This window comes from Sorex fumeus, unplaced genomic scaffold, assembly GCF_029834395.1.
Source record: "Sorex fumeus unplaced genomic scaffold, SorFum_2.1 ptg000030l, whole genome shotgun sequence".
NCBI lineage: Eukaryota > Metazoa > Chordata > Mammalia > Eulipotyphla > Soricidae > Sorex > Sorex fumeus.
The window spans coordinates 7,130,442-7,155,366 of record NW_026606087.1 but is presented as its reverse complement, the minus strand read 5'-3'; the positions used below and the strand labels follow the sequence as shown (position 1 = coordinate 7,155,366).

At 43.3% G+C, this 24,925-nt stretch overlaps 1 protein-coding gene and 1 non-coding gene across 2 annotated transcripts in view; both read left to right on the top strand.

Annotated features, from left to right (window-relative positions):
- Nucleotides 1-10,802, top strand: part of CTR9 (CTR9 homolog, Paf1/RNA polymerase II complex component) — a 39,970-nt gene extending 29,168 nt beyond the window's left edge. Inside the window, exons 20-25 of the mRNA XM_056116050.1 lie at nt 690-825; nt 1,216-1,359; nt 2,790-2,947; nt 4,253-4,349; nt 5,942-6,054; nt 9,711-10,802. Of these exons, the coding sequence (XP_055972025.1) occupies nt 690-825; nt 1,216-1,359; nt 2,790-2,947; nt 4,253-4,349; nt 5,942-6,054; nt 9,711-10,149 (1,087 nt within the window). The 3' untranslated portion in view covers nt 10,150-10,802. The remainder of the gene's footprint in view (nt 1-689; nt 826-1,215; nt 1,360-2,789; nt 2,948-4,252; nt 4,350-5,941; nt 6,055-9,710) is intronic.
- LOC130025653 (small nucleolar RNA U13) lies at nt 3,382-3,482 on the top strand. The gene has a single exon (XR_008792776.1). It is a non-coding gene; the product is annotated as a small nucleolar RNA U13 (small nucleolar RNA).
- Nucleotides 10,803-24,925: the final 14,123 nt, after the last annotated feature.

The window sequence follows — 24,925 nt, the reverse complement described above, 5'->3', positions numbered from 1 at the left end:
TTCCATTCTTCTCAGGGACTCTCCTACCTGTCCCACTGGTGTTTCCTAAGGGTCCTTTCTAGAAATGTAACAAAACTGATTTTTAGTTTTATGGGAAAATCCTTTTCTCTCTGACTTCAAGATAGATTCCTAAATCAAGATTTAATTCTTGGCTCTTGAATTACTTGTGAAGATAAAGTTGGGAATCTTTTTAGTTGTGTTGGGGCCAAGAGGGGTTTTTCTCATTTAAAAACTTAACAACATAGCTGACAATATTGGTTTATGAGAAAATGAGTTAATTTTGTTAAGATTCCCCATAGATTATTGTGTATGTGTGTGTGTGTATATGTGTGTGTGCGCGCGCGCACGCTTTTTAAGTCACACCCAGCAATGTTCAGGGGTTACTCCTAGCTCTGAACTTAGGAATTATTCCTGGTGGTACTCGGGACCATACGGGATGCTGGGAATCAAACCCTAGTCGGTCACGCACAAGGCAAACGCTCTACCTGCTGTGCTATTGCTCCAGCCCAAGATTCCCCATAGTTATTAACTAATAGTTTATGTAAGGAGAACTGATGCTGAGTTGTTTTTTTTTTAAAAAAATTTATATATATATATGTATATATATAAATATATATATATATAAAATTTATATATATATATATATATGCTAGGTGCATTTACGTTTTTCTGAATCTGAAATATTCTAGGCAGTGCTCTGACTTACTGAGCCAGGCCCAATACCACGTGGCCAGGGCACGCAAACAGGATGAAGAAGAAAGAGAGCTTCGAGCCAAACAAGAGCAGGAGAAAGAACTACTAAGGCAGAAACTTCTTAAAGAACAGGTATTTGTTGTTCTCAATTATACTAGAGTTAAAGAATATATTTTGCATGTATATACTTTACATGTTTTGTTTGAGTTTTCGGGTTTTTTGTTTGTTTGGGCGGGTTTTATTTTCTTGGGGGAAGCACAATAAGATGTGCTCAGGGCTTACTCCTGGCATTACTTGCTTTGTGTATTAGATATAGTACCGGGGTTTGAACCAGGTTGGCAACATGCCAGGCAAGTATCCTACCCACTGTAGTATTTCTTTGGCCTCATGTTTTGTTTTTTAAAGCCCACCAGAGGCTCGATGTGGCTCCAAAACGAAAAATCCATCCAATGATACCCAGGAATTTTTTTTCACCACAGGTTTATTTTGATGGGGTTTTCTTCTACTCTTCTTTCTTCTTAGGAAGAAAAACGTCTCAGAGAAAAGGAAGAGCAAAAGAAACTTTTGGAACAGCGGGCTCAGTATGTGGAGAAAACCAAAAATATTCTTATGTTTACTGGAGAGACCGAAGCAACAAAAGAAAAGAAAAGAGGTGGTGGTGGGCGGGTAAGATACGATTCCTGGGCTGGGGATGGCTCATGGTAATGCACATGCCTCTCGAGTGTGAGGCTCTGGGTTTGATTCCCAGCACCACACACAAACAAAAGGATGGTTCCTACTAATACTAACGATGCCAGTCCTTGTCAGTTTTTTTCAGAAATGAGCATAATAGGAAATTCACTCAGTATTTTAGTTCTTAGCTATGACTTCATTCTTTGCTAAGAGATAAGGTTCCAAACTTAGCTAAATATATCCAGCCTTATACTAATCTTTTAAGTAATTGATCATTAAGTCTTTAAAAGATGGGCCTCTCAATCATCTCTTCCTTGTGACTTGGTAAGATGCTTCATTTGTTAAATGCTTGATAGTCCTCTTTCTATACCTTAGCATTCTAGCCACATTCTGCCTCCCGGGAAAGAACTGATTCTTTTTTTTTTTTTAATTTCTTTTATTAGTGAAACACCATGAGGTACAGTTGTAGATTTACAAATTTTTGTGCTTGGGTTTAGATTATACAATGATCAAGTACCCATCCCTCCACCAGTGCCCATTTTCCACCACCATGGATCCCAGTATCCCTCCCACACCCATCCCCCCCATCCCACCCTGCTACTGTGGCAGAGCATTTCCTTTTGTTCTTTCTTTCCTTTTGGGTGTTTTGGTCTGCAAAAGAGGCATTGAGTGGCAATCATGTTCAATCCATAGTCTACTTTCAACATGCATCTCCCCTCCTGGGAGGATCCTCCAAACACTCTTTATTTGGTGCTCCCTTCTCTATCTGAGCTACCCTTTTCCCTAGAATGCCCGGCTGGCCTCTAAGCTATGGAGTAATCCTCCTGGTACTGATCTCGGCTATTCTTGGGTATTAATCTCCTATTTTGTTACTTTATGTTCCCCAGATGAATGCAATCTTTCTTTGTCTATCCCTCTCTTTCTGACTCATTTCGCTTAGCATGATACTTTCCATGTAGTACCACTTGTATGTAAATTTCATGACTTCATCTTTTCTAACAGCTACATAGTACTCCATTGTGTAGATGTACCAAAGCTTCTTTAACCAGTCATCTGTTCTTGGGCACTCAGGTTTTTTCCAGATTCTGGCTATTGTAAAGAGTGCTGCAATGAACAAACAAGTGCAGATATCACTTCGACTATACATTTTTGCCTCTCTGGGATATATTCCCAGGAGTGGTATTGCTGGGTCAAATGGGAGCTCAATTTCTAGTTTTTTGAGAATCGTCCATACTGTTTTCCAAAAGGGCTGAACTAGTCGGCATTCCCACCAGCGGTGAAGGAGGGTCCCTTTCTCGCCACATCCACGCCAGCATCGGTTGCTTTTGTTCTTTTGGATGTGGGCCAGTCTCTGAGGTGTGAGATGGTATCTCATTGTGGTTTTGATCTGAAAAGAACTGATTCTAATGTTGTTTGGATTTCAGCGTTCCAAGAAGGGAGGAGAGTTTGATGAATTTGTCAATGATGATACTGATGATGACATGCCTATATCCAAAAAGAAGAAGAGAAGAAAGGGTAGTGGTAGTGAACCAGAAGGTGAAGAAGAGGAGGGTGGTGAGAGAAAGAAGAAAAAGAGGAGAAGGTATTGTCATCAGTATGCTTTCAATAACCTTATAGAAGTGTCAAAAGGCCATTCACCTCTGAATCACTTTCAGTATGTTAGAATACTCTGTGATCACTTGATCTTCTGATACAATGAGACCTTTTGTTCCCCTATTTCTTACTTCTATCCCAAGATGAGCCCCATTACAAAGTCTCCTGAGTACTTGGAATTTTCACAGATCTCCACAGCTTTCCCTCTGCGAGCTATGCATTATTTGTCATTACCTTTCTTATATCTTTAATATTGGAATATTTATGTAATATTTATTGGAAAGTGGTACACTTTAGAGGAAAATGGTTGTGTACACTTCAATGACTGTTAACAGCTTAGGAAGAAGATCCCTGCACCTTTATCCTCTCTGTGAATTGGGGACAGTGCTGGGTTCTGCTGTAGGCAGAAGATGAGGATTTCAGATCCTTTTCCAATTTGTAAGCATGATTAGGTGTTCAGGCATCTGTGTGATTTGTGCCTCCCTGAAATGTTGTTACTCTGTCCACACATCACCCATCTGACATTTAAAACAAACAAACAGAAAAAAAAAACGATGAGAATTTGTCCTCCCAGTGTCATCTGCTGTTAACATCAGTGGTGCTTGCTCAGCTAGCACCAGAAGGTCACTCCCATGGTGCCTCCAGGTACAGGGACCTCCAACTGGCCATCTCACTGTTCTTCCCAAGTTTTGGTTGACTTTGCATGGGATCCAACACAGACTGTGGAAGCTGTGAAAGCAGTGGCAGAAGGCTGGAATGAGTAGTTGGAAAGGAAAAAAAGATCGAAGGAAGATGTTGGGGTCTGAACCCAGGGTCTTACCTCATATCCTTTCCAACAAGTGCAAGATTCAAACTTATCTTAGATCATAAAAGGACTCAACTTTTTTTTCTGCTATTACCTAAAATATATTTTTATTAATTGTGTAGACCTATAGATAAAAGAGGTCGATTATGTTACAGTGTTGGAAAAACATCAGTACTACCATAGCTTTCAGAAACAGTTTGCAAATTCAGCTCAGATAAAATGTTTATAGGTTAGATTTCTTTTTCTACAGTTAAAATCTGAGGCAAGGGCTAGTTGTAGATTAATTAGTAGATACAGCATACAATTTTTGCTAACTCCTGAGCCATGTGTGGTAAGAGTGTGCCCCTCCCTTTGAGGAATTTACAGTGTGGTTGACAACAGTATTAACTCAAGAAGGATATTCCAAATGAGTATTTTATCAGCAAGGTCATCTTAGACTTCATAGACATGAGTGAATATTTGCAAACTCTCTTGTGTTCACTGTTTAAGACCTACAAAAGGAGAAGAAGGGTCTGATGATGATGAAACAGAAAATGGCCCCAAAACGAAAAAGCGCCGTCCTCCGAGATCAGAGAAGAAAAAGGCTGTAAGCTTGAATTTATTTCTTCCCTTTTCCTCACTTTCCTTTGTTGTTTCGATGACAAGGGCTCACACACTGGCCAAGGTACTCACCAAGGGTCACACTTCTGTAGTCGTTGTGCTTGCTAGGATCACAAACTTTAATTATACTCCCACATGTTCTGCTTATAGTGTACACAGGGATTGTACTTCCTGCCTGTGGTGTTCACACATCTTATAGTTGAGGTACTCACCAGAAGTCGCATCCCGTAAGTATTCTTGCTCACAGTACAGCTGGCTACAGTGTGGCTGGGAATTGCTTGAGTGACCTGGGCTCACAGGCAGCAAGGCTGCCAGAATTGTGCTCAGTGCATGTGGCAGCCTTGGTGCTAGGGAAGGTATGATCTTAAATTTGCCATGCAGGTGCTCTAAGCCATTGAAGTACACCAGGTACCTGCTGTAAATGGTTGTTGTTTTTTTTTTTTTTTTTTTTATGTAGGAGTACTGCTATTTATTCAGCCACTGATTAGCTGATTGATTTGGGCATGATCTCCACCTTGCTCTCTTTTTTTTTTTCCCCACAGTTTTATTTATTTATTTATTTATTGAATCACTGTGGGAAAAGTTACTTTTGGTTTTAGGCCACACCTGGCAGTGCTCAAAGGTCTGGGGAAGTAGGGAACTATGCCTGGAATTAAAGCTAGGTTTTGGCACAGAAAACATGTTCTAGCCTGTTAGCTAACTCTCCCTCTGGGCTGAATTTTTCTTTTTGTTTCATCTTTGTATTTGAGCCACACCCAGTGGTGCTCAGAGGCTACTCTCAGCTCCCTGCTCAGGAAATGCTCCCAGCAGTACACAGGGAATCAAGCAGGGCTAGGGGTTAAGCCCAGAACCACTCTGACCCTCTGGACTATCTCTCCAGCCCTTGTGAGATTTTTTATTTTTGGGAGCCGGTGGGCATTTTGGGTCACACCTGGTGCTGCTCACAGGTTACTCCTCTCCTGGCTCTGGAATTACTCCCGGCAGTGCTCGGGGGACCATATGGGATGCCAGGGATCAAACCCAGGTCGGCACATACAAGGCAAATGCCCTGCCCCCTGTGGCCTTCCTTGTGAGGCTTTAATACTTTATCTTTTCTATCTCCCAGGAGGCATAAAAGATTGCAGCTCATAGGTCTGAGTGATAGTACATCTCCTAAGGTATTTGCCTTGCACATGGCCAAGCTAGGTTCAGTCTCCTAATCCTGGTTCAATCTCCAGCATCCCATATGGTCGTTCCCCTCCCACCCCGACTGAGCCCCTTACCCTACCCCCTAGCATCACCAGGAGTGATCCTGAGCACAGAACCAAGAGTAAGTACCACCAGGAGTGATCCTGTGCACAGAACAAGAGTAAGCCCTGAGAACCAGTTTTGAAGCCAGTTGTGACTAAAAAAGAAAAAATAGAAAATGTAACTCATCAGAATACTTTTCTTCCTGCAGTTTTTTCAAGCATAAACTTGTTTTTGAAGTTTATTGGCTACCATTTGATTATACTAATGTAATAGAAAGCAAATTTAATAAGATGTCCTAATATAACAGATTTACAACTCTGTGTATTATGTTTTATATTCTTTCTTTAGCCCAAGCCAGAACGTCTGCCTCCTTCAATGAAAGGAAAAATAAAATCCAAAGCCATAATATCATCAAGTGATGATTCTTCAGATGAAGATAAACTTAAAATTGCTGATGAAGGGTAGGCATTTTACCATTAGTAAATTTTTTATGATGTAATTTGGTAAATTCTTTTTTTATTTGGTTGGAAAAATTTAAAAAGTAGAAAAAATTTAGAGAAAAAACTTAACTTTTTTTCTTTCTTTTTTTTTTTAAAAAAAGGGAAAACCAGACTTTTTAAAATTGGGAGGAAATCAAAAGCTGAGAGTAGTCACTGTACTAAATTATCTTTTCTCCCATTTTTTCATAGAATCCATAGAAGAAACCTCAGCATACATCTTTTTCTAATCTGTGACATTTCTTCCTCTAAGAGGACAATCTTAAAACCTCTTGTTTTCTTGTGTATGGTCCAAAATTTTCTGAATAACACTTTTCTAAATGAAAGGCATCACTTTGCTGCACTATTGTGGTTGAGAATTCTGTCATCCTCATCCTGGCATGTAGATAGAGTCTTCACTGTTTCCTCTCTTGGATGAACAGTCACCTGCCTTTTCTTGTTCAACATTCTAGCTTTATGGCCTATAGGATGGAACAACACTTGCTCTTTCTTTTTTGTTTTGTTTTTTGTTGACGCCCTACCTCTCTGCTTGTGTGACGTTATAGAGCTGGGGATAGAACCTGGGCCTCCTGCATGCAAAGCATATGCTCAGCCCATTGGGCTATCTCCACAACCTTCAGTTTTACTTTTCCTAAATTTGTCCCTCAATCTGAAGGTGCCACCACCAACCACCATTTGGACTGCTAGATAGGACTCTCAAATTCTGCTTCACCAAGGTCTCCTAATGGCCATTATTTCATTCATTTAGTAGACTTTTGGACAGTGTGCATGCAGAGTGCCAGGAGTACAGAAAGAAAATACACAGACTCTATCCTCAATAAATGGTTATGTTTGGGGGCTGGAGTGATAGCACAGCGGGGCACTCAGCTGACCTGGGTTCAATTCCCAGCATCCCATATGGTTCCCTGAGCACCGCCAGGAGTAACTCCTGAGTTCAGAACCAGGAATAACCCCTGAACCTCTGTACATCACCGGATGTGAACCAAAAATCAAAAAAAATAAATTGGGGGGGGGGGGCAGTGGAGAATAAACAGATAAACCTCCCTCAGAAAAATCACATTATAGTTGGATAAGTTGCACTAATGTTTCACATTTTTCACTCTCCTACTCTGGAGTTATGATACTAGGGGTGAGTTGTAAGAAACTTTCTTTTGATAAAGGAAAGGCTGTTTGAGTTGAACTTTAGAAAAACAACTCTGCTGGATTAGAAGTGAGGCAGAGGTGAGAGAGGTTAGCATGTGGAGGGGTGTGAAGATGCTCACTTCTCAGGATAGAAATCTGTATTTATAATCATCTTTAAACAAATATTTTCAGTTCCCTTTTTCTCTGGAGACATTGAGTTCACAAATTTGGATTGCTTTATCCAAAATCACTGTTTGGTCCTTGACCACAGAATTTCTCTTATCTGTTGGTTAGGGTATTTGTGATCAGTGTTTAACAGTGATTTCCAAAGATTGAGCACTGTTCAGAAGTATAGACAGAAAGATCTACTGTGATAGTAGGAAAATAACTAACACCCAAAGACAATAGACACAAAGAGCAGGAGACTTCGTCCTTAGAAAGAAATCTGGAGCAGAAGATGGTATTGGTCAGGAAAGGGACCTCTATGATAATGATAGAGGGAAGTAGTCACTCTGGACCAGGACTAGTTGCTGAAATGAGGTAAAGTGACATGCAGGATACCCTGTAAGTAACAGTGTTGTAAACCATAGTGCCTAAAAGGAGGGAAAGGTAAAAAGAAAAATGTGTTTCCAAAAATGAGAGAGATCGAGAACATTAGTGGAGGGAAGTAGACACAGGTGAAGGGATTGGTGTTAAAAGGATATACCTGAAACAGTTACGAATAACTGTAACCCACAGTGATTCAACTTAATAAGTTACCCCCCAAAAAAGAAAATAAAGGTCTAATATGAGAAGCTGGCCTGCCAAACCTATACCTGAGGTCAAGAGCAAGTTGATTTGAGCTGCTCGGTGACTTAAACTGTCCTGACTGTTGAGAACTGTTTGCTTATTTGGCCAGAGCAAGGGAGTGATTTGGATCTCAGGGTTCCCCCTGGCCTTGCTGAGTTAAATCCCAAATACAGTATCCTCTTCTTAGTTACTCTTCATATTCTCTGAGTGGCCAAAGTACTGGTAGGGGTCCAGATCTTTCACGGTTCATCTGAAAGAGTCTTTGTTCAAAAAGAGAAGACAGTGATACATTTCTCTTCCCTCACCCTTGTAAACTGACCCTGTAGGATACATTGTTCTTCAAGTCAGAGAAGTAGACCCCACTCTTCGAAGCTCTGGGGGTGTGACAGCCAGCAGGAGGTCCTCCTACCCCCTGCTGCCTTTCCTCCAGGTCCTCCATGAGATCAAGATTCCATGGGTGCCACCACCATTTCAGTCATCAAATGCAAGTCCCCTTCCCTTCAGACATTTAGTGATAAGTCAGGGGAACTTGGAACGAAAGTGGAGAAGTTGTACAACCCCTTTAGCTCTGTCATAGAAGGCACTCTTACCTGTGGCAGATCCTGGGACAGAAATGGCAACTTTGCGCTCAGGTATCTGATAGGACAGGGTAGTGTCCTGCTAAGCCCAAAGACGGGTAATTCTTTCCATCTAAACCAAATGAAATTTCTTTTGTTTGTTTTTAAATTAAGGTACCACCATGATGTACAAAGTTATTATACTCATAATTGTGTTTCAGGCATGCAATGTTCTAACATCCACCATCTATGCCAATTTCCCTCCACCAATATCCCCAGGTATCCTATTCCCCCCAGCCACTTTAAGTTTCTTTTTTTTTGCTTTTTTTTGGGGGTCACACCTGGCGATGCACAGGGGTTACTCCTGGCTCTGCACTCAGGAATTACCCCTGGCAGTGCTCAGAGGATCATATGGGATGCTGGGAACTGAACCCGGGTTGGCCGCGTGCAAGCGCTATTGCTCCAGCCCCTTAAGTTTCATTTTTGCTGCAGTAAATTTGTTATAAAGGTGCATCTGTTTTCATGATTTTGTGTATGGAATAAGGAAGTGCTTCCTTCTGATAGAGGTATCTTATACATAAGGAATGAGTGAAAAAAAGGAATGAGTGTTCCTTCACTGTGGATATTCTGTCATATAGTTCAAGTGGGGGTGTATTTTTTTTTGTTGGTTTTTTAAATTTTAATTCTTTTGTGCATATGTGGAATAGATCACATTTACAAAAAAAATTAATAACCAATCATGAAGTAAATAAGTATCACCTATGCTAACATGATAGGGGTCAAGAAATGCAACATAAAATGTCCCTTCACCCTATTTAAATTTGTGTATTATTTTTCTATTGGGAATAGCTTCATGTTAAAAACATTATAGAAGTTTCAGGTTCAGATACCTAAATGCCCGTTTTTTGTTATAAAGGTGTCATAATTATTTACAAAATTGTTCGTTATAGAGTTTGTTTCAGGCACACAGTGTTCCAACTCCAGTCCCACCACCAGGGCCAACTTCCCTCCACCATGTCGACCCCAGATTCCCTTTCATCCCCCAACCTGAGTCCTTGACAAAATGCCTTTCTTTGGGGAAAGCACATTCTCTGTTTGCCAGAGCCCAGCGGGCCATAGTCCCATGGTCTAACCAGTGTTTGTCTTTGCCAGACATCCCCGAAACAGCAACAGCAACAGCGACTCCGACGAGGGTGACCATGACCGTGAGCGGCGGAAGAGACAAGACTCTTCAGAGAGTGATTCTGATGAGAACCAGAACAAGTCTGGCAGTGAGGCAGGCAGTCCCCGGAGGGTCCGAAGAGCTCGGTCAGATGAGGATTCAGACAGTGACCAGCCACCCAGAAAGAGGAGGCCCTCGGGTTCTGAACAGTCTGATAATGAGTCTGTGCAATCGGGGAGAAGCCGCTCCGGAGGCTCCGAGGTCGACTCTCGCCCCGCTTCTCCCAGTGCCGAGTCAGATCACGATTCAGAGAGAGCCTCTGATAATGAGGGTTCCGGCCGAGGCTCTGGCAATGAGTCAGAACCAGAGGGATCCAACCATGAGGCCTCGGATCGGGGCTCAGAACATGGGTCAGATGATAGCGACTAGGTTTTAGTTGATAAATTAAGCCTCCTGTCTGGAGGCAACTTTTTTAATATATGAAAGCTGTGATTTAAAAATGTATCAGATGTTTAGTCAAATGATTGTGAAATTTTTCCTAAGGTAATGTTTTTTTTTTCTATCTTTATATATTACCAAGCCCCCAGAAACATTTCCTGTGCTAGAGTCCAATATTTGAGTCTCTTCTGCAAGTGAAGAATATGACTATTCTTCATTATGGTATAATTCCACCAATCATATGTGAAAATTGCAGTGAAATAAACCCAGATGCTAAATCATTCCTTCAAAGATTTGACTGAAACTGTGGGAGTTTGCTCTCTTTGTATGTAAAGCAGCAGACTGTTTTGATTTTTATTGCAATCTTTTACCAAGTGGTGCAAGAAACTTGGTGTTATGACTTTGTTCTGTTTTAAGTTTAGATTGAGGATATTTTTTATTTTCTGGAGGAAAAATTATCTACTGTATACTTGCACCAAAGTACAAATGAAACATTTTCTTCAGTAGTGTAAACACTGCAGCCATGTAGATAAAATCACAAATACATCATTTGTTAGGTTGAAGAAGATGTGGGAAAATCCTTTTCTCTTAGTAGAATGCGAAGATCTACCTAAGCCACAAAATAAAATTCTTTTGCCAACTTTTATGGGTGTCTTTTTTTTTTAACTTGATACATTTGTGTATAAATATTTGGCAGTTAGCATAAATAAAGTGCGGACATCTGTAAGAACTTGAGTTAAGCTAGAAGTTATTCAAAATGTAATAGTCATATACATGACTAATTATTAAACTGACTATAGTTATTAAATTAGTCATATGTGTGTATACATGCATACATACATCCCTGGGTACAACCCCCTGTACCATGTAATTTTGGGACTGTAGTGTAGGACCCCAAACTTAAACCCTAGTGCCACATGGTCCCCTGAGCACCTAAGCCAGATAAAAGCCCCGATCACTACTGACTGTGGTCTAAAATCAAACCCCCCCAAATTCAATTCTTTAGGTTTGTGGTATATTTTTAAAAGATTGATGGGGGCTGGAGTGATAGCACAGTGGGTAGGGCATTTGCCTTGCATGTGGCCGACCCAGGTTTGATCCCCAGCATCCCATATGGTCCCCTGAGCACTTCCAGGAGTAATTCCTGAGAGCAGAGCCAGGAGCAACCCCTGTGCATCTATCTCCAGGTGTGACCCGAAAAGCAAAAAATAAAAGATTAATGAAACTTAATGTAAAATATGTGATTTTAATTTTAATTAGTGGCTTAATTCAAGAGTAATATTTTTATGTAGCACTGTATATAATTTCAAATATTAAATGTTAGATGTTGCGAATACAGAGACAAATCTTTCCTCAAAAATTTAATGAAGATACTTGGTTTGATAAAAGGGGTATATGTACAGGTTGTATGAGCCTAGGGGGTGAGTTCAAATCACTTTTGGTTGGGGGAAGCATCAAGAACAAGATTTCCTAAAGGATAGAAGATGGGAGATGATACAAAGGACCTGCCACATGGAGAACTCAGGGAGTGTTAGAGCAGGGAAAGCCCCAGTGCACCTCGCAGGATATCTGAGCTAAAAGGCAGGCCAAGTGGATATCCACTCAAATCCCCTTGGCAAAGGTAACAGCCTAAAATTGAGAAGTTCCTATAGCAGGTAAAGGTGAGGGTCAAACTAGAATCCAGTTCTCTCTCTCCTCTTTTCCTTCCCCTAAGTGTCACACAGAACTTGAGTTGATTTGGTTAAAAATTCCAAACAAGGGCTCAGAGAGACAGTACATATTGGGTAGGGTGCTTGCTTTGCATGTAGTTAACCCAGATTCAATCCTTGGAACTCTATATAGTCTCCCAAGCCTCCCAGGAGTGATCCCTGATCACAGATCCAGGAGCACTGAGTACTTAACTCTTGAGTCTTTTGAGTTGAGTGTGGCCCCAAAACAAAAATCTCATAAGGCCAGAGAGATGGTACAACAAGTAAGGCACTGCCTTGCATGTGTCTAACCCAGGTTTAGTCCCCAGCACCACATATGGTTCCCCTAAGTGCTGCCAGGACTAATGATCCCTGAGTATAGAGCCAGGAGTAATCCCTGAGTACTGCCAGATATGGCGCTCCAAAATAGACATAGTTGAAAAGTACTTGCCACAAGTCAAAACAATGAGACATCGTCTCATACCAGTGAGACTGAAACAAAGAACAAAAACAACCAGTGTTTCCGTGGGGGAAAGGAAACCCAGTCACTACAGGTGGGAGTGTAGTTGCCCAACCTTTTTTTTTTTTTTTTAAACTATATGAACACTATTCAGAAAACTAGGAATCGAACTTCTATGTGACTCAACAATTCTACTTCTCGACAACTACCCCAAGGGTCCAAAAACTCAATTTAGAAAAGACATCTGTACTCCTATGTTCATTGCAGTACTAATCACCATAGTCAAAATCTAGAAACAACCTAACTGTCCAAGTTCAGATGACTAGATAAGAAAACCGTGCTACATATATACAATGGAATACTACTACTCAGCTGTAAGATTAAATGAAACCAGGAAATTTGCTGCCATATGGTTGGAACTACAGAGTATCACACTGAGTGAAGTTAGAAGGAAAGGGACAGACACAGAATGATCTCTTATGTGCAACATGAAGAACCATAATAGAGGAATAACAAATGCTCAAAGGCAACAGAAACAGAATTTGTCTTTTATAGGAAGCTTAACACGGAGGTGGGGAGGATGGTGAAGGCCCCTGGGACAGTTGTGGAAGGAAGTAGACAGCTGGGAAGAAGGTGTGAGAGTGTGGTTCGGGAATAGTTCATGTATGAAATCTTAACAGTTTGTAAAACACGGTACCCAGAAAAAAAAAAAAAGAAGTAAAAAAGCATGTCCCAACTAATGGCTCACTTCACTCTTACCTGTCACTGAACAAAATGGTATTGCTAGTATCTTGAAGAGTCGAGGAATTCACCAGAGCAGTGTGGGTTGGGGTGGCTGAGGTTTGTGGCTTGTCAGTAGCCATGGGTGTGGAGCGGGGCACACCCTCCACTCTAAACCACAGTCATCTTGCTGGCTATTACTGGACAGCTGGTTCAACACTGGGCACCAGACTCAGGTAAGAGCTCCCCTCTCAGAGCAAGAGGGTGAGCCTTGTACCTGCCCTCCTAAGGGTCCCCAATTCCCCAGTGTCTCAGGCAGATTTACTGTCAGCCATTGAGTGTGTTATCTGGGAGGGTTTGAGTCACAGCAGTGCTCAGGGATTACTCCTGGCTCTGTTCTCAGGGACTGGGGGCCATATATGTTGGGGATCTAACCAGGGTAAGCTACTTGCAAGGCAAATACCTTAACCCTTGCACTGCTTCTCTGGTGCTTATATTACTAGACAGTAATAGGGCCAGAGAGAGCTCAGCAGACTGTGTGCTTTGCAGGTAGGAGTTTTAATCCTAGCACTGCATGATTTCCCAAATACCAAACTGGGGGTACTGCCTAAGCACCACCAGGTGTGTGTGGCCCCCAAACCAAATAGAAGTTACCATTATAGTTATTATTGATGATGCTAAGCTAATAGTCAATAGCTAATAGCTAATAGAAAGACTGAGTCCTTGAGTCAGCTGCCTCTGGCAGTGTCCTAGGGTAGATATGTTCGGGGATCAAGATCTGGGTCCATTACCAAGAATGGTTGGTGGGTTTCACCAGGGCTGGGGCAGAACCCCCACCCCAGCCTGGTGTTCTAAGAGATCAGATGGGTGAATGGTCTGAGGTGAGGTTGCTTATGATTAAATGCTTTGTGTGTGTGTGTGTGTGTGTGTGTGTGTGTGTGTGTGTGTGTGTGTTTTGCAGTGATGGGGACTGGCACACACCAGACATGCTGTAGCACCGAGCCCTATTCTGGGCCCTGTATTGATTCCTTAGTTCATTTGTCTCTGATGTGTGCACAAATATCTTCAAACAGAAGGACACAGGGTGAGGTCTGTCATGATCGGCAGATAATCTCGTTTTTTTCCTTCTCACTGAATGGCTTGAGTCAGGCTGTTTCATTTTCACCCACATGTCTCAACATCACAGCAATTTAGAGACATGCTATTTGAGTCTGTTTTGTTTCTAAATTATTCTGCAGTTACAGTCCCGTGGGGTCTTCAGGAGAAGCCCCTTTGGACACCAGAGCCAAACCATCTTGAGCTGTGTCCTAAAGTAACCACAAAAATCAGGGCCACAGACAAGGGGATCCAACCTCTTTGGAAAGATAGCAGAGAACTGGCAGAGGGAGGGGGCAAAGATTATGTCTACTGACTTCTGTTCCCTAAGAACCAAAAGCTGCTCCTCAGTTCAAAGCTCCCAGACAAGCAGATACATTAAGTCCTCACTTCATGTCCCCAAATAGTCACAGCTCATTGGAACTTGTGATTAAAACAAATAATATATAAAGAAACCAGGACCGGAGAGAAGACTAGGGCTGAGGGCCTCCTGGTTTTCAGAGCTGGACAGTTTGGTGACTCATCCAGGTGCAAATCTCTTACCTGGGGGTGCCTGATGTGGGAACAAATCCTCCAGAAGGGGAGTTCTATTTTGAGTTCCCCACCACTCTCCCTTCATTTAGGGTGGTGTCCCGGGCTTTCTTACCTCTCAGAAGTTACTTTTTCTCTATGAAGGACTTGGTGGATGAGGGACCCGGGGTACTAAACTTTCCATGTCATCACCTTTAACCAGCAACTCAGTCTCCATTTCCTGTTTCATTCCGTTTTAGGGCCACAGCCTGTGGTACTCAGGGTACTATGCAGTGCCAGGGATCAAACTGGGTTGGGCCTCATGCAAGGTAAGTGCTTTAACCCTTGTACACTCTCTCTCTCTCTCTCTCTCTCTCTCTCTCTCTGGCCCCATGGCCTCCATTTCTTAATACAGTGTTTGTCAGTGAGAAGAGTAAGAAATAATTAATTAAAAATGGATATATTGGGGGGGGGAAGAGTAAAAGTACAAGATAGATATTTTTATAAAGAAAAAAAAAGAATAGATATATTAGGGTCAAAGAGTATCAGGTAAGGCACTTGCTAGCACAGGACTGACCTAGATTTGATCCCTGGCACCACATACAGTTCTCTGAGCAGCTCCAGGAGTGATCCCTGAGCTCAGAATCAAGAGTAAGTCCTGAGCACTGCCAGGCGAGACACCCCCAAACTCCCCAGAGTGGAAGAGGACATATACTAGATCCCAGGCACTCAGGAACAGAATCTCTTTATGACACTGTTAAACTGTCACCTTGAGGAATTCCTCTCTTAATCAGACCTCCCTAAGTACTAATAGGCCCAACAGGAACTGTCATAATTAGAGAATGTGATTTGCATGGGCTATTAAATTTTAAAATAACTTTAAACTTGGGAAACTAAGCCTGCTTTATTATTGTAACTCTGAAACAAAACCACTTCCTGCCTTGAAATGGCTATTTTTATAACCTGAGGCTCCGAAGTGGCATCTCTTCCCTGAGAGCAGAAGAGGATTCCCAGCTCCCCAGAGCCCTGTGAGGATTAGGAAGGCCTAATCAGCGCTCAAAGTCTGCCTCTTAAGCCTCTGGTTCTGAATGGCCGAACACCCACAAGCTCACAGATAGACGAGAGGAGACAGGATAGGGTACTCTTTTATAGGTCAACCTTTCTTAAACATTCTTGCTTCTTCCTCGTTTCTCTTGAGAAAAATATTTTCAGTCTCCAGGAAATATGATTTTCCTGGAGCTTTTAAAGTTTTTCTTGTTTTGATTCCACTAACGCTCAATTTCTTCTCTGGGAGAGGGAAGAGCCAATATTAGCAAAAACACCTTTTAGGGTCAGAGAGATAGTCCAGTGAGTAAGGCACTTGCCTTACATACAGCTGACCTGAGTTTTATTCCTAGTACCACATAGTCCTGAGTCACCGGGAACGATCCCAGAGCACAGACCAGAGTAAGTCTGGAGCAGAGGCCAGGTATACCCAGCATGGGGAAACAAAGGAGGGGTAGGGAAGGGGTGAAAAGAAGACTTTTAAATTTTTTTTATTTTAATTTATTTTTTGGTTTTGAGGCCACATCTGGTGGTACTCAGGGGTTATTACTCCTGGCTCTGCACTCAGGAATCCCTCCCAGGGGGTTCAGGGAATCATACGGGATGCTGGGGATAGAACCCAGGTCAGCCACTTGCAGGGAAAGTGCCCTACCCTCTGTACTTTCTCTCCAGCTGGTATTATGAGCTGAGGATTTCTCCTAACTCAGTGCTCAGAAGGTTGCTCCTGGCAGTGCTTAAGGGACCCTGCAGTACTGGGAATCAAACCAGGGCCTCCTGTACACAAATCCAGCCCTACCTAATTCTCTGAGCTGTTTTTCCAGTTCCAGAAACTTTTCCTTAAAGCCAGTTTCAATGCTGTGGTCTGCAGAGTGCATTCACGCATCAGAGACATGGACAGGGTTCATCCCTACCTCAACACCTCCTGTTTGGGGAGCCAGTTGGCAGACAGCAGTTCAGCCAGAGTTTCAGCATGAGGCCTGGGGAGCTGCAGTGACCTCTAGCCCAACTCTGCCGCTCACTCGGCCATGACAAAATGCTTCACTTCTCCGCTCAATATCCCCGGCTCTGAAATAAGATCATTCCACATCCTTTAAAGTTTTCACATTCCAGTATCATTCCAGAGAACTTTAAACAAGTGTCTAGGCTACCTCCACTGCCTTAGTTACTTGAAGTGTTACTGTTTCAAGCAAGGGAAAACTAAGTCTATTTCAGACCCTAATTTTTTTTTCTACAGATACAGATCATACACATATATTGCTTTTTTGGGTCACACCCAGCAATGCACAGGGTTTACTACTGGCTCTGCACTCAGGAATCACCCCTGGCGGTGCTCAGGGACCATATGGGATGCTGGGAATTGAACCCGGGTCGGGCGCTTGCAAGGCAAATGCCCTGACCTGTTGTGCTATTGCTCCAGCCCCAGATCATTTATATTTTTGTTTATGAAATGTGTGTACTTGCTTTAGCACTTTAAAACTGAGCTTACTGCAGCAAAAAAAAAAATTATAACATTTTACTTTGAAAATGGAATTGTGGAATATATTTTAACTTTTGTGTGTGTGTGCCAGAGATCAAACCTATGGAAGGCACATGTTTTCCGCTGAGCTGCCATCCCCATGGCTCAAAATATAACTCAACTTCTAATATAGATTAACATAGCTCATTCATTCTAGATTGTCACTACCGCTAAATTCTGAGCTAAAACTGTATTTGTTCATGTATCTTACTGCTAAGCATTAAAGAGAACTCTAATTAGATATAAGGTAGTAGGGCTAGATTTCAAGTGTCTTATGCAGAAGTGACCTCAGTTGTGAATTCCCATTCTTGTCAACCCTATCTCCTAAGCAAACTTCTAATTTAGTTTATTTTTATTGTGTTTTTCATTAACCCATAGTCTCAAATGCCTTAAGAAAGAGTTCCAGGGCTTGGGGGGTATGGCTAAGCACTAGAATCCATACCTTGTATGTGTGAAGCCCTGGATTTGATCCATGACTACAAAAGAGAGACAGAGAGAGAAATAGCTGGGCTGGGGTGGGGGAGGAGAGAAAGAGAGAGAGAGAATTCCATGACAAATAAGTCAACTTAGCTTTTGATGACAAATCACAAAGACCCAATTTCAAACTTCACTTAACAACAAGAAAGATTATTATATACTGTACAAGACATGTGGAGGACTGGGAAAGGTGGGAAAATTTAGTTCTAAGACTGTTGTCAAAACCTGCTTCGGGGCTGGAGTGATAGCACAGCGGGTAGGGTGTTTGCCTTACATATAGTCGACCCAGGTTTGATTCCCAGCATCCCATATGGTCTCCCCAGCACTTCCAGAAGTAATTCCTGAATGCATGAGCCAGGAGTACCCCTGTGCATCGCCAGTGTGAACCGCACCCCCCCAAAAAAAACAACTATTTAATTCATTCTTTTTCTCATGCATGGCATAATATGCAATGTATTAAAATATGGAAATAAAGTATGAAAATAGAGGCAAAGATAGTTGCCTTAACAGGGGTTAAGGTACTTGTCTTACACACACCCAAGTGTGGGTCTGTTCCCCAGTACCCCATATAGTCCCCTAGCACATCAGAAGTGATCTCTGAGCACAGAGCCGGAGTAAACCCTGAGAAAAGTCAGACCTGGCCCCCAAATCCAAAAATTAATAAATATATATGTATAAATAGTTCCCCCTGAGTTTTCCTGTGTATTCTTTCTCAATTTCACTGTTCCACGTGATACTTGTGAGATATTTAACCCTCTTTAGATGACTCAGGGTCATAAATTTATTTATTTTTTGCTTCTGGGGTCACACCCACTGGCTCAGCACTTACTCCTGGCTCTGCACTCACGAATCATTCCTGGCAAGCTCAGGGGACCATATGGGGTGCTGGAGATTGAACCTGAGTCAAGCGAGTGCAAGGCAAGTGCCCTTCCCACTGTACTATCATCTCTCTGGTCCCAAGGGGTCGTAATTTAAACACTAATTATTTTTGTGTATTCCTGAAGAAAGTATTTGGCGTGTCAGGCTCCTCCCCTCTGCCCTACATGATCCCGGACTAGTGCTAAATGATTCATGTCTGTGTCCCCACCAGACAGTGAGACTGAGGAAAAGAACGATACCATTTCCATCTATTTCCCATTGGCCATTATATACAAGTTGGTGCCAGCAACCAGAGAAATGGTACAGTGGGTAGGGTGCTTACCTTGCACACTGCCAAGCCTGGTTTGATCTCTGGCATCCTATATGATCCCAGAGTTCACAGACAGTGATTCCGGAATGGAGCCAGGAGTAACCCGAGCACCACTGGTGTGGCCCAAACACAAACCAAAAAAGAAGTTGGTGCTAATTTCTATCTTTTCCTTTTTTCTTTTTGGGTCACACCCAACGATGCACAGGGGTTACTCCTGGCTCTTATCAGGAATTACTCCTGGCAGTGCTCAGGGGACCTTATGGGATGCTGGGAATCTAACCTGGGTAGCTGCGTGCAAGGTAAACGCCCTGCTAATCACTCCAAGGTAAATGCTATGCTATCACTCCAGCCCCTATATCTTATTCTTAAAACCAATTTCCCTATCTGAAAACAGGGATTGGGTGGGGTGGGGTGGCGGTCGTTGGATGGCCTGAGGTCCCCGGAAGCTCCATTACCTATGCCCACAGTGGGTTCTAGCATACTGTACACACTGGGACTGTCTATAGCAACCTGCCAAGCTGGTGCCCCTTAGCAGAACTGGTAGCCATCAGAGATGCACCACCCTTGCCGAGTAAGGCTGCTGAAAACTGTCCCTGTTTCAATTACTCACCAGATTTTGCTCTTATTTGGACATCTGTGAAGACACTCGGTGTTAGTCAACTTAAAACACAGATGAAGGAGGCCTCCTCTGTCCTACACCTGTGCAGGATCTTAAGAAAACGGCTGCACGAAGTTGGTTTTTCTTTCCATCCAGGCGAGCTTCATCTGAGTGGGGTGGAGGGGCTAAGATACATCTTCTCTCCAGAGGGATCAAGACCAAGACCTTTGTTCTCTCCTAGATTGTTTTGTTCTTTGAAAAAATACTGCTTTGATTTCTCCCATAGGAGCTGGTGCTCCAGTTTCCTTCACTGGAAAGAAGTGGAGACTCTTATTTCCTGCGTCAGCTGCAAGATTGTCCTGAGCTGCCTGTGTGTGCGCACAGAGTCTGAGTGCAGAAACACTGCTCACTTCCCTCTCTCCTGCTGTTGCAGACTGGCAGTGTAAAGCAGCACCCTGGGGCTGTGAAATGCAAGAAGGGAGAACTGCCATGTTCCTTGCCCCAAGCAATGCACAAGGAGCAAAGGTTGGGAATACTCCTTTTTGCCAACGTTCTTGCAACCATATCTGCAAACCCTTTTATCTCTCTATACAATCCTCCGGCTTTGTAATTAGGTATGCTCTTTGTTTGCAAGGTCCAACAAAATCACAGAACTCATGTTTTCACTCTTCTGATCATCAGAGAAGATGCAGGACTTTTTCTGCTGGAATCTCACATTGCAAGCAGCTGATCTTGTTCAGATGTCCTCTTCGTGGTAGTGTTGAAGTTCTCCACCATCACGGGGGCTGGCACTGTTTTTCACTGGCAATTGAGCTGCATCCAGTGGCCTCTTGTTCCTGGTAGTGGGGGCAGCAAATGTCCTACACTTGTTTTTCTTCTGGAAAGGGGTTATGAATTAGGAGAGGCATTGGCCCTGTGGAAAGAGCTAGGACCTTCAGCAGTAAAAGGAGGGGAGTTAGTAAGTGGGCTGTTTGGAAGGCAGCTACGGAGGATCAAACCGCTTCTGAAATAGAAACTGACCTGATCATTGTGGCAGGAGGCACAAGAGCAATTCTAGGTGGTCAGCAAGGGGGCCTGGATAAGGGTGTATATCAGGGTTAATCAAAATTTAATGGCTAAGAAATTACCTATGGATTCTGATCTAGTAGGTCTGAAAGGTGGTAGTTAGCATTTCCAATAAGATCCCTGTCGATACCTTCCTAAGGCCACACTTGGAGTAACAAAGTCACTATCATTACAAGGATGGTGCCCTCGCCGGAGAAACACTCAGTTTTATTCTCTTCTGGGGCTGAAAGACCTGGAGTGGCAATTTCATCAGCTGGTGTTGGGGTGGAAGTGTGGGGAGGAAGAAGAAGCAAGGAAAGAGTCAGTGAAAGCACAGGGAAAGAGAACATAGGCACTAATGATTTAGAAGATACTGGGACGAGCAGGAAGTGTGGGGGTCTCGGGCAGGAGGGTAAATGCTAGTGAAGCAGAACAGATGCTGGCCTGTCACAGCCCTTGGTTAAGAGGCAAGATAGGAGAGGTGAGCGCATTGGGGCACAAATCTCACTTCCTTCAGAGCAAGTTTGCAAGAATGTTCAGAGAAGAGGCTGAAGCAGTCAAGTTGGCTGGTGATGGACTGTGGGACCCATATCGTGGGGAGGGAGGATCTGAGAGCAGGGGGTTGGGGCAACAGGGTCCAACCAGTAGACATGGAGAAGTGCTGGAAGGTGTCAGGATGGATGACACCGGGCTGCTGGTGGGCTGAGGTGGGCATGAGGCATGATGGGAAGCGAGGTAGGAAACCAGTTCACGCCACAGTGGGTGGGGCCGCTGGGAGCACTGTCTCTGCAGCTCTGGCACTGCACACCCTTCGCTTACGGGAGAGAACAGAAGAAATACAGCACGGGGACGTAAAAGGTCTTGTATTTGAGACACACAGCTTCCATCCAACACCACATGGTTGCTAAAATGAGCCCCAGGAGCCATGCTGGGAGTAGCCCCTATGCACTGGAGAGAGGAGAGACAGAGGGGAGGGGGGGGGGAGAGAGAGAGAGAGAGAGAGAGAGAGACAGAGAGAGAGAGAGAGAGAGAGCACACTGCAGGAACAGTGGCACTCCTGGAACAAGGGCTGAGATGCTCTTTTCTAGAGTCTTGTATCTGTCTTGGAGATGGGGATGCATGCAGCAGACATCTCTCTCTGCAGCCTGCTGGTGCTATGCTTCATGTGGTCAGACGTAAGGTGTCTACATGATGACACTTTTTAGGTGTCCACATAACTTCATAGTCACTGCTCAGCATTTTGGAAGTCATTTTGTTTTGAGCCCCCAATATTGTATATGTCTCAGTAGAAGGTGGTCTAGGCTCAGTTCCCTGCAAATGTGTCCCAAGCACCTCTAGCACACATCCAAAATGGCCTTTTCTCCACTCACATTATAAAATAGCACTGTATAGCACTGTTGTCCCGTTGTTCATCAATTTGCTTGAGGGGGCCCCCGTAATGTCTCCATTGTGAGACTTGTTACTGTGTTTGGCATATCAAATACACCATGGGGAGCTTGCCAGGCTCTCTCATGCAGGCGGGATACTCTCGGTAGCTTGCCAGGCTCTCCGAGAAGGGTGGAGGAATTGAACCTGGGTAGGCCGGGCCAGCAGCGTGCAAGGTAAATGCCCTACCGCTGTGCTATCGCTCTAGACCATTATAAAGGTAAAGGTAAAGGTAAAGGCCCTCCCGTTGATCGTCGATTTGCTCGAGCGGGCCCAGTAACGTCTCCATTGGAGACTTTGTTTTACTGTGTCTGGCATATCGAATACTCTCGGTAGCTTGCCGGGCTCTCCGAGAGGGGCGGAGGAATCGAACTCGAGTCGGCCATGTTGGCCGCTTGTAAGGCGAACGCCCTACCGCTGTGCTATCGCTAGACCATTATAAAAGACTTTTATTCAAATTCATCACAATTTTTTTTTTAGGTATGGGGGCCACTCTTCTAGATTGGGGGATGAGATGATGTACCTGGATTGAATCACAATCAGTCATTAAGAAAGTCAAGTGCCTAAACCCTGTCTTACCAGTCCTTCATACTATTTTTTTATAATGTAGAAAGAAGTACTATTTATTTAGCCATTGATTAAGCTGAATGAATTGGGCATGAACTCTACCCTTTATACAATTTCGGATCAGTGTCTTGGTACAGTATTGCTTTCTGAATCATCTCACATGTTTTTAAGAGAAGTCACCTCTTCCAGCATTTGAGATCCAAACCTCAGAATCTCTCTGCCTTGTTGGGAAACAAAACTGGAACTACAAATGCTCATCTTCACATGTGCACGTATGGCCTTTGCACTGGGCCAGCGTATGGGCATTTCTACCTCCCCTTAACATAGACTTTGAAATGGAGCCTTCATATGCTTCAGCCAGTTAACTGTGGCTGATTGTGGGACTGTCTAGTTTTTCACACTGGGGCCATCAGGGGCTTTCATAAACTTTGACAACTTGTAAGCTGGTACCTTTGCAGGTTCATGTGTCTTCCCAAATAGCACATGGCTGTGCATGAAGGGGTTGTGTGCAATTGGAAATATGCTTGAGCTAAAATACTAGGCTCAGATATATTTAGCTTTAATACTAAAATACTACCTCTTTCTGAGGGGCAATGAGATGGGCAACCTGTGTTGAGTTTTACGCAGGGGCTTCCCATCTTTGGAAATCAGATCTGATTTTGACCATGTAAAACAGAAATCGTGGGCTTGAGTTACTTGAACTCTGCATCTTAGCTCTCCTATTGATAAAACTATGTAACTCTGGTGATGTCTTCCATCACCCCTACCCCAACTTCTTACTGCTAAATTGGAGTAAGAACATGTACCTTTGTAACTGTGTTGACAACCAAGTGTACTGAAGGACAGCATGGGCTTCAAATACTAAAGTGCTTTTTCTTATGGGGGTGGGAATGGGGGAGTCACACCTGGTAATGTTCAGGAATCATCCCCGTATGCTCCAGGGACCATGTAGCGCAAGTTCCTTCCAAAGCCCATGACTTTTATAAAAAACTCTCTGTGCTTAAACCTTGATTGTGTTAACAAATAATTTTAGTTTGTCCTTTATCTTGATCCAGTACATTACTGGGCAAAACCATCAATATATTCCTTCATGGTTTCTGTGTTTTTTCTACCCCCAGGCAGAGGTGATCAAGGCAGGCTTTCTCTGTACCTAATGGCTGTGTAATTTTGTATTTTTAAAAAATTTTTAAATCACTGATAGTTACAGATTTACGAACTTTCCTGATTATGTTTGTCTATATTCTTAAAGGGATCCTCAGATTTTATAAACTTCAGGACCCATAAAATCAACAACTCACCCAGACATCACGCTTTAGAAAGGTTATCTTGTTCTAATTTACTGGTTTTCACTTTTGATGGTTATTTTCCAATTTTCAGGGTTAGGGAGGGTCCCTAGTAAAGTTCTCAAAGAATTGTTCTCAGAACTCTGACCCAAACCTTCCCTTTAGGGGAGTAACTTAAAACATTCCCCCCCCCCCCATACTAAGTTATTGCACGACTGGGGGTCAGTCACAGAATTAAAGAACTTAGGGGAAGTGGAAAACTTTGGTTGAAGTGCTCCCTGGGGCACTCACATTTAGTCAGGTGCTCTCAGAAACACTAGGCTGACAGTCTGACAATTATGCCCCCCATCTGAAAGGCAGGAGGTACTCCATCACAGAGCTGATGACTGAAAGGGGAATGCCTGGGAGGCTGTGTTGGGTTCATGGGTTAGGGAGATGCTGGAGCAGTGTATTAGGTCTTAGGACAGCTACCACCAAGTACCTTAAGCTGGGAGGGTGGAAACATCCAGTTTAGGGGCCAGTTATAGTACAGCAAGTGGGGCACTTGCCTTACACACAGCTTATCTGAGTTTAATGTCCAACACCCTGAGCACACCAGGAGTGACCCTTGAGCGCAGAGCCAGGACAAAACCCTGAAAACTGCCCCCCTCCCCCCCAGCAGGACACTGCCTAGGGAAGACTGTTCTTTGCCCTTCTCTTTTCATTCCTCAGTCATCACACTGCCATTATAGAATGGTTTGGTCGTCCCTGGCCCCACCATCGCCCCTTTGTGCCTGGGAAGATTCTTGTAAAATCAGATGTCAGATTAGGGACCACCTTGGTCATCTTAACCTGGTTCCATCTACAAACCCGGTTTTCAAATTAAGGTCAGTCTACAAGGACCTTGAGTTAGGATGCCAACTGTCTCCTGAGGCAGAGGGAATCACAACTCCTTTATAGTGGGATTGGAGGCTGATTATTCAACCTAAGAACTTAAAAAGGGGAAGAATCAGTTATGGAATTACCCCATGGAAGCAAGAACAGAAAAATCTCCAAAGTTTGGTGTGACTCAGGAACTTCTAGCAAGGTGGCATGGAATAATGCCAGAATGAGCAAGGGCTGGTAGCAGAAAAACTAAAAGTGTGGAGGGGCGAGGTGGGGTGGTATTAGGC